Source organism: Mycteria americana, chromosome 9 (genome assembly GCF_035582795.1).
Source record: "Mycteria americana isolate JAX WOST 10 ecotype Jacksonville Zoo and Gardens chromosome 9, USCA_MyAme_1.0, whole genome shotgun sequence".
NCBI classification, from domain to species: domain Eukaryota; kingdom Metazoa; phylum Chordata; class Aves; order Ciconiiformes; family Ciconiidae; genus Mycteria; species Mycteria americana.
This window is the reverse complement of record NC_134373.1, coordinates 34,924,926-34,938,292: the sequence shown is the minus strand read 5'-3', so window position 1 is coordinate 34,938,292 and position 13,367 is coordinate 34,924,926. Positions and strand designations below refer to the sequence as shown.

The 13,367-nt window shown below is 38.5% G+C and overlaps 1 protein-coding gene across 1 annotated transcript in view; it reads left to right on the top strand.

Moving 5' to 3' along the window:
• The window catches only part of DPP10 (dipeptidyl peptidase like 10), a 565,102-nt gene that overhangs the window by 544,744 nt on the left and 6,991 nt on the right, over window positions 1–13,367 (top strand). Inside the window, exons 20-21 of the mRNA XM_075511483.1 lie at window positions 9,015–9,209; window positions 10,793–10,847. Of these exons, the coding sequence (XP_075367598.1) occupies window positions 9,015–9,209; window positions 10,793–10,847 (250 nt within the window). The remainder of the gene's footprint in view (window positions 1–9,014; window positions 9,210–10,792; window positions 10,848–13,367) is intronic.

The following is a 13,367-nucleotide window of genomic DNA, read 5'->3' as shown; positions in this document are numbered from 1 at the left end:
GGATCAATGGCTGAAGGCATTATAGGCACGATCCAAAGTCTGTTGACATTTGTAGAAAACCTCTATGGGAGGAAGGAGGTACTCCCTGGCAACCTGCGTTGTTCTTTTAAAATGAAATAGTGTGTGTATTTCTTTTAGAGAGAGTCAGCCTTTAAGTTGCACATCTACAGGATGTATAGCAGAGGAAGAGAGCAGGCATGAGCATACCTGCAGCCTACATCGGAAAACCGGTGATGGCCAGCTCAGGGCATCATCATTCGTTGCTCTCCAGCTGAGCTCAGCATGGGTCTGCCATGGGTGTAGAGTGCTTTCCTGTAGCTATAGGTCTTCTTCCAGTCCCATTTGGAAAGAACTGATGTGAATTTCACCAACATAGGTGTAGGAGCGCACTGCTAATTTCATGAAAATACCGCATTAGCTGAGCTGTATCACCTTAGTAGACCTCCCCTTAGTGACAGCGGGGATCCTTATTGTTGGATGTGAGGTCAAATTTACAAGCTTGAGCTGCTGAGTGATCCCAAATTCCTCTACTCAGATCAGATCTTAGATAATAGGACAGAGAGGCATAAAACTGCTTATTTCTAAGTCCAGTTTGTGTTTAAAACTCAGGTTTTTCAGTTGTTATTTATCTGCAGTTGTGGAGGCTTTCTGCTTTAAGTGGCTCATGAACACGTTTTTCTTTTCTTGTGGAGAAACAGGACACATGGATTATTTTATTTTTGCAGTATTTGCTAGCGTGGTCTTGAAGCATGATTATATTGTAAGCAACTCTTTTAAGTGTGCCAATTCATATTGGCCAATTCATATGCCAGTTCATATTTAAGTGTGCTGACTCTGTGAATTGACAGCAGCAGCATTACAGGGAGTTGCAAATGCTTGCACTTATTCTTTTTTCTGAAGTAAGGAAACAGAAAGGTGTTAGCAGTGTAATGCTTTCCTTTTTAAGTATCCTAGTAAATACATAATCTGCTATATACAGTTATGGTAGAATATGAGAACCTAGAACCTCATGTAGAGGGAAGACAGAGAAGACAGGAGGGAAGGATCAGAAACCTGGAGAAGGCCAAGGCCAGAAATGACAGGAAAAGGAAAAAAAAGTTAAGGAAATACTATCATGAAATGGTTTTAGATATCAAGAGTTGAAATAACTGAGAACAGTATTGAGTTAAGGTCTGAATTTAAACTTACCAAAGTTGTTAGTACCCAGTGAGCAAATAATGTGGCCAAGTCATAATGCATGGATATATTTTATAATTGTTTTATTTTTTTATGGTGTGCATGTGGGATAAAAAGGAAATTCATCCACTTACGAATACAGATTGTGGTATCTACATTTATAGTATGGAGACTTTGCTTCTTTTTAGTCAAATCCTTACCTTTGCAATACTGAATTCTCAATGTTAGCTTTAACAGGAGTTATTTCTAGAAAACCCTATACACTAATGAAAGTATGAAACTGAAAATTTGAAATCTCTCCTGGCTTATGTAATGTTTCATGTGTTGTGTCCCCCCTCTTCCGTAGAAGAGAAGGAAGTTATATTTCTTCAGCGGCTTTTTACAGACTTTAAACTAAGGTTGCCAGCAACCTTTTTTTGAGTTAAAGACGTCCCCAAATGATATATAAAACTGAAAACTGTCACTGAAGTTATGGGAGGTTCCCTTGTGGGATAATTATTTGAGCCTAATAAATTCTTCCTAGCTCTTGAGAAAGGACGATTGGAAATCTGTGTGCATGCAGAGGGTGATTTGTTGACCCACGCAACTCCAAATTGACATCTTAAGGTTTCTTTTGTTATCAGAAGTACTAATTTAAAAAAAAAAGAAGTATTCAGGTCCAAGAAGAACATGTAGCTTTTACAGGAAACACTGATTAGTTGTATATATGGTATCATTTCCCAGATATTTGACTTTCCTGAGTCCCAGAGTGGTACTGTTGGGACTGATTGAGAAACACCCTGTTCCTACTGCTAGAAGTGTTAGACGGGAATTGTGTTAGTGGCTGATAACAAGCGCTGCCTTTCCTATTGTTCAGCTGCACCTACATTCTTCCTTACATTCTCAGCCAAGATACAATTATCATTATATTCCAGCTATTGATAGTTCGAAAAAGAATGCTTACCAATGTCCTTGGTAAGAATGTTGGCTTAATTGTATATCCATTTTTTGGAAAGGAGATTCTATATAGCAACTTGATCCAGGCAACGTACACTTAGATGTATATAAAGAGAAGATCTATATCTGGAAAAGTGAAGTATTAGAAGATATGAAGTGGCTTTTGCTTTCCATCTCAGTAGTACTGCAGTTTGACAAGGACTTAAAGAGAGGGAGGGAGAAAGGAGGGAAGGAAAGAAGGAAGGAAGGAGGGAAGGAGAGGAAAAGAGAATGTGAATTTAAACCTGAAATTCACCTAATATGTCTCTGCAGTGCAAATTAAATGCCTAGTTAAGTGCATATAAGCTTCTAAGTGCATATAGGCTTTGTCCCCTAAGCTGGAGGGTAAATATGGCATCTAAGATCTAACAGGCTCTGACTGCAGTCATTGCTTCAGAGTCACTCCAAGCCTCTGGTGAAGATTCCTCTTCCCTGTCTTACATTTTGCCAGGATCTGGTTTGCCTGTGTGGTCTTGTCTCTGTCTGCAGAATTTTTGGGCTGGTGGCTGGTTTTGCTGGCTCAGAATAAAGCGGTTTTTTGATGGCTGAGGTTCATCATTTTACTGTAAATTTTCGTCAGCAGCGACTGCTTCTGTGTGGTGTTAATGTGCTCTCTGGATCAAAAGGGTTACAATTACGATAACAGAATTTGGAAATAGGTAAAGGGGAGAAAGTTTGGTATTATTTGGTAATTTTTTTTCAAATCACTGAAAGCTAGTAGCCATTTCCCATGATGCATGACTATAATAAGGCTCCTGTGTTCATGCAAGGATGCCTGTAGATAAATTTGAACTTCCAGCTCATGGCACCCAGGTGTCTGAGTGTTAAGGCTGAATCCTAGAAGGGAGCCTGGATCAGTGGATTTTGGCCCTGGTGTGAAACCTGGGTGTGAACTCAGTACAGCTCCATGTAGACACAAGCTCAACTTAAGGACGCTGTAATATCCTGTAACCTTCATCATAAGGATTTTGTGAAGATTCATCCATTAGCTGTTGCAAAGCATGCTGTAGTGTTCAAATAGAAGATTGTTGTATTGCTATGTTAAAATTTATGTCCATCTGTGTGGCTGGACTATCTCTACATGAGATAGGTCTCATGTAGAAACCAGTTATGTTGGCTAGCACTATTTTTCTTTCCAGAATTGTGATGCATAGGCCATAAAATGCTAAACAGATTATAACACTCTCCTTTCTTCCATTTGTTCTCCTAAACCAGTAATACATTTCACACTCAGTTTCCTTTCCTTCTGATATAATACATACAGCGTAGGTATAGATTAGAGGTGTACAGTAATTGCCTGAAAGAGTGATTATCATCTCTTTTCTATATAATTAAGATCAAAGTTTAAATTTCAGATCCTTGATTTTCTCATTATGGTTCACCTTACTCATTAAAAAAGTTGGAAGATACACTCCTTGGTAACACACAGGAAATGATTAAGTAAAGACTCTGGCATTTAATCTGGATAATAAAATGAGAGGTGATAATCATTCTTTATTTTTTCTTGAACGTAATTAACTTCATTCCTTCAAAATCTGTAGATAATATATCTTAAATGTCAGCATTTATTATTTAACGCCATTTAAAATTGTCCAGTATGTAAGTGGATATTGTAAAACTGAATCAGTGGAGAGATTGTTCTGATATTTGAGGGGAAAAAAACCAATAGGTATTCTCCAAAGTAACAGTGAATTGTCACCAAGAGGATTCTGTTTGTTTGTTTGTTTACTTGTTTTCTTATATTTTGGTAATAAACAGGAAGCACTTCACCTGTTATTGAAATGATGACAGTTTTAGGCCTTGCACAGGCAATCAAATCTGTTTATGCCTCCAGTTAATACACTCTCAGGACTGACAGCAAGATAAGACAGTAGGGTTGGAAGTGAAGATTTTTTTACCGCTTGGGGAATAACTCATTAAAAGACCAGAAGAAATGTAGAGAGGCATAGTGCAAGTATTGGGAAATAGTTGAGATCTGAGGTACTGTAACACTTTGCGTATTAATAGCTGCCTTGCGTACGTTTCATTTGTTGTAAAGGATATTACTCATTTTAACTGGCAGCTGTTGCAAGTGAAGGAACAATGCTGGGCTGCGTGGTGAAGTGTAAAAATACGTGGTGGATTCCACTACTTTGATTGCAATATGCTTGCAAGGGGGACGTCCCTGAAGATTTTTTTGTTTGGCCAGTTCTTCCTCTGCAAAACAGCTGCAAAGTTTACTTTTTTGGGGATCTGCAAGCCGTGTGAATGATTCACTAATTGCTTTGCAAGGCGTCCATTTCATGCCTGTATTCATCCTGCCTCTGGCAATATTTTACTGCTATATTGTGTTTCTATTACATCAAAGTATTTTGTGGAGAGTCTTTTCGATTTTACTCTTTTAGATTTTCTTCCCCATTCTTTGAACTTTGTAATATTTCTCAAGGCCTAGAGGGAGAATTCATTTAGCTTAGGCTAAAAGAGGGATAGACTGGAGGCTCACTCGAGCTGTTTCGTTTGCAGTAGCGGTCCTGGTGCAATGGGCAGTGATGGATCTGCTCACTCCCTTTCTCTTCAGTCTTGTCCCCAAAAAAGGCTTGGGGAATCGTTAAGATCCGTCTTCTTTCAACCTCCCCTACTCCCACTTCCCCCGCAGCAGTACATATCATACTATGTGAATAAAATGCTCATTTAATCTTCCTTAGAAGAGAAGATTCAAAATTTCACTTCCTTTTCTGATGACACAGGACAGTGGTACATCTCTTGTTCTCAAAAGTGCATTTTCAAAGCCTCAAGGGTTTCAGAAAGATATTTTAAGAATAACAATTTTATTTTTTGTACTATGCTGTCTACTTCCGTCCCACCTATCACATGATTCTACCGTGATAATGGAACCACTTCTGGTGATGTGTTGTAATTTGTTTGGCCATATCTGCAGGGAGGAGTTGTAAACACACTGTCTGTTTGTAGTTTCAGTCTGCTGTATCTAAACAGGGTATATGAACAGAGAGAAAACATTGGGGGGTTTTTTTGTCCTCAATGTTTGAGGCTATTCAAGTTCCCTGATTTTTGACCAGTAATGATGGGTGTACTTGACAGCTGATGCTTGTGAAAGAGATGCTCATGAAATCTGAAAATGAAGTGGATTTTTCTATTACACCAGTTTTGCAAAATGGTCTTATTTCCCCACTCAGTTTCTCCATAAGCAAAAGATGACTTTTATGAGTGATATTTCTTTGCATAGTTTTTACCCTCTGAGTTGTAGCTGTTCTCACGTATTTACTATCAAGATACCTTTTCCATATGCTGCATCAAATCCACTGTTTTGCAGAAATAGAAAGAGATGTACTGAAAATTAAGCAGTGATGACAGCAGTTATTTGCCATGTATCTTTTAAAATTGTTTCCCCAGCTGCTTGGTCAGCCCTGTAACTTCTGAAATTCCTATTTGAAATCTTGACACTTAGTTTTTAAATGGTGCAAAACCTGGAACAAATTTTGCTGCTGTCATGATAGCAGCGTGGCAGAGGAGTATTGCTCAGAGTACACAAGCAACAGCCTTTCTGGTAACACTATATTATTCCTTCTAGGCTGTAACTCAAGTCAGGAGCAGAGACTTTAGTTTAAGCTTTTGCTTATAGAATCTGAAAGAATAGATTCTTCTCTTTTCAGCAATATATGAACTTAGGATGAGCTGCCCCTTTTTCCAGACAGTCTGAGACGTATGTGACTGCCTTGCAAGAAGCATACAAATTACCCACTAAGGTCAATTATATTGGTATATTATTGATGGCTTCTGTCTATTTAAATGGTACCTCAATGGTGAACTTCAGCAGTATGCCCAAGTCGTCAGCAGTTGCACTGCCACGGTGGACTCATAATCCGAGTGTAGTCGCTGTTGCAGACACACACTAGGCAGCTCTGAACATTGAAAGTTAGGAATAAACATAAAAAGGGGAAAGTGCAAGTGCTGTCACTTACAAGGAAAAAAGAGGGAATCAGGAAGAATTAGGCATAGTCTTCATTTGAATCATTCTGCTCTTGTTGTTTGACACCAGAGATGATGCTCCTTAAGGAACCCTTGAGGGTTGTTGAAGAGCCTGTAGCTTCGCATAGCCCTTTTGGTGACTTCAGTTTTGCTGTAGTGCTTTTGCTAGTCTATGGTTCCCTTATGGCCATCCATAGTCAGGTGGAAAGAAGACTTCTGTGTTTGTATCACACCCAAGCACAAATGTCATGGACTTTCTTCCAGGCTTACTAGTGGGGTCAAGAAATAATTCTATGAAGAGAGTACCACTGAACAGTAATTAATTATAATTAGGTTGTAGCAATTAGGTTATAGTTGTAAGTAGTGATGAGCATAAACAAAAACTGACTTTTGAGATAGCTGCAATCCCGGGACAAACTTCACAAATCAGGCTGCGCATCTATTATTGCACTTTAGTAACAAACTTGCTTTGTCACAGAGCGCTCAGGGTGATGTTCAAACTTGCATAAAGGATGAATACCTTGCAGAAGCCCCATTTAAAAGGTTAAAAGTGGGGCCTAAATGGTGCATAGAATATATGCTGTCTCTCTGTGGAGGACAGAAGCACACCTCAGATAATCAGTATCATTTTATAGTAGCAGCTGAAGAGTAAAGAGACCTTTTGATGCTAATGGGAATTTTGACATGTACCTCAATGGAAATGGCTTTAAATGCCTGTCACTGACTACTTATATGGACATTCTTGAAATAAATTAGCCACTGGAAAATTGCTTCCAAAAGCAATACATCAAACAACCCATCATGCAGGAGTGGAAGATGTATAGTGTTTAAAGTCTGAGCCTAAAAGTAGCCCAGCTATGCCCTCCAGAGAAGGAGCTTGAGAAAACATCAGTCAGTTCTCGCCCACTGAGAATCTTGCTGAGGTTCTGTCTGTTGTTCCTTTCTTAATAGACAAAATTATCTGAGGGTATCATCTTTCATTTAAAACCCTTTTTGGTCTTAAGCACTTTCTGGTATAGAGAAAGGCTTACAAATGTAACGGTTCTTCCCCTATTCCCAAGTGTCTAGGTAAATAACATATATATACACACACACACACGTATATATAACCTAGATATATAACATGTATAAAACAAATGCGATCACTGTTTGTTTTGTTCTTATATTAGGTGGGAGGGAAGCAAGCTGACTCATATTTTCACTTGTGTGGAGTGCATTAAACTGTTGGAAAGGTACCTAGCCAGACAAGGGCATTTCTGACATATTATTGTGGAAAGCTGGAAAAACTTAAAAAAAAAAAAACCTGTAACTGGTCTGAGGCTGCTACTGTTGGCAGTAGTGGTAAAAGGTCTGTGAAAACATCGATGTCAATGTAGAGTGCTTCTGAAAACCCTGCTCTGTACAATAAGCATAAATGGTTCTGCTCCTGCTCTTATTGTAATGATGATAATATACTTCTGAAACGTGTGTTTTCTGCAGAGTTCACTTGACAATTAGTATTTTCAAATTCATTGCTCTGCACTGTTAGCAGCTAGTGTAATCACACCTGAACTGGTTAAGCAAACAAAAAAATGCCCTTCCTTTCTTTTTATAAAGCCAAGTATAACCTTGATGCACAAGATAATGGTGAATCAAGCATAACATATTGTGACTGAGTCTATAACCCAGTAACCCTGATTTCAGTGCATGATATAGCAACTACATAGGTAGGTCTGACTGAATTTGAGAACATATGTATTCATCATATGCCTGCTAATTAATAGAGCGATTACCTTGAAGGTGGTCTATGTTATCCACAGCCAAAACCAGATATTGAATCAGCACAGTATTGTACATACAAGACAGTAGTTACTGTAGGAGATTTTTATCTCTCTTTCCACCCCCCAGATTTATATAAGTCTCTTTGGCAAAATAATAATTTCTGTCTTCATCTTTCTTTCACCTAAGACAGGGTATTCCCACAGACACTGTCCAATCTAATTTCCATACAGCCAGCACAGACACTTTTACATTTTAATTTGCATTCAACTGGCGGATGCAGCCTGCATGGAAGTATTTTGCATTTTGTACAACTTCATGGTAGCCTGCTCACTTATTCTGTGTTTATCTTGGGAGAAAAATAATGACAAGCTTCCCTTTTAAAACTGACATTTTATTTTCTTTGGAAGGAAAAAATAGTATATTTGGCTTCAATGGAAAATGCTTATTGTTCTTCTAGAAACTGCATTCTCCCATTCTGTTCCACCTTTTCTGCTGTAAACCACCTTTTTTTTAGTCATAAAATAAACTTATCACTCCTGCCTGCATCCATTTCTTGCTATGAATTTGGATGGAGAAAATATAATTTTCTCCAGCGTGTACTTTAGTCTTCTTTGTACCCTATTTCAAAAAATCCATTCAAGGATACAATAATGCAATTATTTTTGTTTTCTAAGATGACATCCTTCTTAATAATATTATATATCCTACAAAATCGTAATCAGGGTACTGAATGAATTTTCCTTTTTGTCTGTTCAGTGTGACTTAACAAATTCTACATGAGCCTTCTCAGAACTCAGCTAGCCGTTAGTGATGATGTTATTTTTTTTGTTCACTGTATTAACCTGTAAGCAGCACTACGTGCTTAGTTTTCTGTTTCTTTCTATAAAGAATATTTAAGTGCTGGCAACACTGCAACATAGTGGTTATAAAGTTAAAGAAATTATTTTGCTTACTACTACTGAAGGGATATCAGCACTAGCTAATGTGATGGTATCGATGGAAGTGCCAATAATTCAGCAGGATTGCATAACCGACTGAACTCTGCCATCTAGGTTAAATAAAATATTGGAGAACAGCAAAGTGCATCACATGGTCAATATAGTCTTCGTTTGTGTCTGGTGTGTTGGTATTTGCAGTGATGAAGCTCCAGGCAGCCAGTTGGTTACAGATAAGTTTCACATTGACTGGGACTCAGTGCTTGTCAACTCTGATAATGTCATCGTAGCTCGATTTGATGGCAGAGGGAGTGGATTTCAAGGCCTTAAGATTCTACAGGAGGTGCACCGATGCTTAGGATCATTGGAAGTGAAGGACCAAGTAGCAGCCGTAGAGTACGTATGTGCAGACTTTTCTTCTCTTTCACCCTGCTTCCACCTTGATGAACAAGCATTTTTAACTGAAACTGCCCAGAATGTTTTCTTTGCATAGTGAATAACGTTAATGTTTATTTTTAATGCAGTTGCAAATTTTGAAACAATAATCTTTTCATTACAAACAGCAAATTAAATGTCAAAGATGTGTTTGCTTTTTGTGTTGGTGCTTCTCTTTGATAAAGCTGTCCTTCTGTGTGCAATCTAAATATGCCATCTGAGCTAATTCGTGTTTCTCTGTATTCCTTGGGAAAATTTCTTGCAGCGCACGTGTTAATGCATTTGTGTTACAGTGTTTTAGGCCTATACAATAGGATGCTGCTCTCATTTCCACCACAGAGTTCTGGAGTAATCGGACAAAGCAAATGGAGTTATAATGGTGTAAATGAGAGCAAAATTTGGGCAAATGCCTGTTATTTCTCATTTGCATTATCATTCTTAGACTGATAGAAATCCACCAGCTGCAGAAAGTCATTTCCCTCTGTGGAGTAATCCCACATGGCTTTGACAACACTCTTTACTGAGGGCGCATGTGTCCAAATGGCTAATATCAAGGTCTGGATGGACTTTTTCTAGGGATTCTCAAAGAAAAACAGATTTTAAGCCAGATTTTTTTTTTTTCTTCTTTGGAAAAGGGTTGATACTTCAACCATTGCATGAGTAGGTATCTATCTCTGCATGACATACCTGGGCAATAGGGCTCCTAGCATTCTTGTTGGTCAGGCATGGGCTGTGTTGAGCAAAGCAATTCATCTTGCATGCATCCAGGTGACCCTTGCGAAAGGGCCATCAGAAGCAGGCCATACGCTGTGCTGTGAGATCTGAGCTCTCTGCTGAAATACTAAGATGTTTTAGGCTAAATGACATCTGGCCTCTTTTTGGATGCAGTGCGTGGGAAAAAGGGAGGGTGCCCTTGGCTGAGAGGAGGTACTGCAACTGGTTTCATCTCCTCAAAAGCAGTTGGATTTTGCCCTCAGGTTGTTCTGTCTTTTCTGTATAGAATTCGCCATTGCTGATTAATAGCCTTGATGAGAGAATTAATTATTTGGATAATTATCTAGACTCAAGAAGTTGCATTCATCTTACCTTCCTTTAGCCGTCTAAAAACCAGGCACCTGGTCAAAGCCAGTCATTTAAGCTCTGGTCACTGGAAAATCCTGGCATTTCTGGAGGGTGATTCTCCCCAGCCTGAGAGAGGTTTCCGATACGGGTGGGAAGAATGGCTCTTTGAGGGTGGCTCCCCTCTCCTCTAACTGAAGAGCAGATGTAAATGGGCAGTTTAGACAAGGTGTTCAAATTCGGATACCTCAAGTTAGGTGAGATGAGTCCAACACCAACTGTTTGCCATATAGAGAAGGAATTAGAAAGCACATCACATTTCCCAGTGCAATAATACTTTTATTGGTGTAATTTTTTCTTCTACCTGATCTGCATGTATGACAATTCTTTACTGTACAGATAATTTTATTTACATACTAGATTCAACAAGTAAAATTCACCATTTTACTTTACCGAAGTAAAAAAAACCCCTTTTTTTCTTGCAGATCACTATTGAAACAGCCCTTCATTGATCCTAAGAGACTGAGTATATTTGGAAAGGTAATGTGCAAAATAACAGGATGTATCATCATGATTCTTTAAGAAAATAATATCAGTTCATAAACAAATATATTTATCTATTTTCCTAAGACAATTTCAGTTATTAAAAATGGGGGGAAAACTGCCATAATTTACTGTATGTTCTGTATATTAATTTTTTTTCAGAATGGTTATTTGAGATCAATCAGCTCAGGTTTATGGTACTGCAGTATTTGTGTTTCAGATTCTGCAGGAGAAAGTATTTATCTGCTTTCATTAGAAATTTTAATATGGGCATAGATTTTGTGAAAGTTTGTTTCTTACACTTTTACATTTGGGCTGCCGTTAAATTGACAACGCCCTTCTAATACAACTTCTATATCTGAATGTTTTACTGACCCTTGAAGTCAGCTGAGTTACAGCCCTATGGTACTGTCAACAACTTCTTTTTTGCGCCATCTGCTACAAATCTCACCGTTGCTATTTTGTCAGCTGGCTTCACTGTGTGGCATGTCATTGCCTCTAGCAGGAGATAGAACAAGGCAAAGGCTTAACCTTTGATAAGAAACTAAATAGCATTTTACCGATGTCTATTAAAAAACAGCAATTAGAAACACCACATAATTGCTGCTTCTTCTATGAACTAGCATGTGCAACCTTTTTTTTTAAAGTATTTTCTTAAAAATGAAGATGTTTAGTGCCTTTGACCTCAAAGCAACAACAAACCATGATCGAGTACCTAGACAAACCCCACAATCATCAGTTGTAAGAGCAGCATGTGTTCCACTATGAAACCCCTTAGTTCCCATCCCGGCTCTGCTACTGACTTGCTGCATGCCCTCGGGCAAAGCACGTAACCTGCGCGTCTCTGTCTGAATGCAAGATGAGAATACTGATATTGACCTCCTGCATGGTAGCATTTTGAGGACTAGTTAATGTTTGTCAAGTGTAGTGAAAATGAAGTACTAGCATTAGCGTTCCACATGAAAGTGACCTTCCTCAAAGATCTGAGCTCTTGCCACACTCCTTGAGCTAAAGAAACTGTCATTGCAAGAATATCAGTAGCATCAGAACCAGCATTTGGTTCATAGGGCAGCAACCAGAGATTTTTCAGCTGAGAATGTGTAAGTAGGGCTGATGCCATCCACCAGGTGATCATTACACACGTTTCTATTCAGGTTTTAGTGCCGGTTACCAATGTGTATGAAAGTACACATGCATATAAGCATCCACACTTCTCTGTATCCTCTTCCCACAAATGACTGAAAGTGTTATTTCTGAAATGAAATCACTAAGCACCCTGAATTGCTCACTTGTTTCTGACTTCAGAAATTCTCTTCATTGCTACTTGAAAATTTCCGCTTGTTTTCTGTAGGAGATTCAGCAGTATCTTGTTTCCTAACAGTGACGTGATGAGACACTTACTGTAGACCATACATGGAAACGTGGTTTTACATAGGCTGCCAAAGGCTACCCCCAAAATTTTTTTTCTTTCACTAAATACTATAGATGATGGTGTTCCTGCATTTATTTTCTGAAAGAAAGATTGAGGAATGAAAAGTGGAAATGTGAGAAAGCAAAGAGCAAAAACTGGGAAATTCAATAAGCTTCAACACTGCTTTGAATTCAGGGAAGTTTACCCTTTCCAAGTTAACCTCTCAGAGTTGTTTTCTACTGTCAAACAAAAATTCATAAAATTAAAAGTCAGTTTTAGAATTAGGAAAAAAAAGTCTATTTAACAGCTTCCTAGGGTTAATTGTATTTCCCTCCACTCTGCTTATTTTAGAGTCAATTAAAAATCTGCTTTAAAACTCATTTCCTTTCTGTGATGTACAACAATGTGGTAGGAAAATTATCTTTTTTTTTTTTCTTTCTATGCATTAAATTGGGCTTACTGATGGAAATAGAATGTACACTATGCTTGAAAATAAGATGGCTTTGGAATTGCTTAATGCTGATCTCATAAAGCTGGGCTTGTGCACACTGTCGTGGAGCTCTTTAAGAGGTTTTAGAACTACACAGAAATAAAATCCTTGTCGCAATCAGTACTGTAAACTAGGCACAAGAGTAACAAGACTGTCCAGAAGGGCACAGTGTGGAAAATACCTACTTCTGACTGCCAGGCAATCTGCCAATGCCACCTTGCTTATCTCTGAGGGGTCCAAGCCCAAGTGATGCGTGATCCAAGGGCCTTTCTGAGCATTGTGTTTCCATGTAGTTTGCATTTTTGTCATGGAAGTAGAAAGAGAGCTTGAAAATAAGTTGCAACTTCACAGCCAACCAGCTTCTTGAAAATACGGCAATTAGGTTGTAACCACAGAAATCCAGCCGATGAGTGAGGCACCGTATGCCCTCGCATCAGAACATATGAACTATTTTCTGCATTGTCATCGCGAAGTGCTTCTAAAAATGTGATCTCTCTGTGCAGCGTTTTTGTCCTGGAAAGCCTGGCTAGAAGCAAGAGCACAAGCACAAAGGAAAGAAATTCCCAGGAGAACTAAACCAAGCTCTTAATGAATACAAGGCATAAATAATAAATAA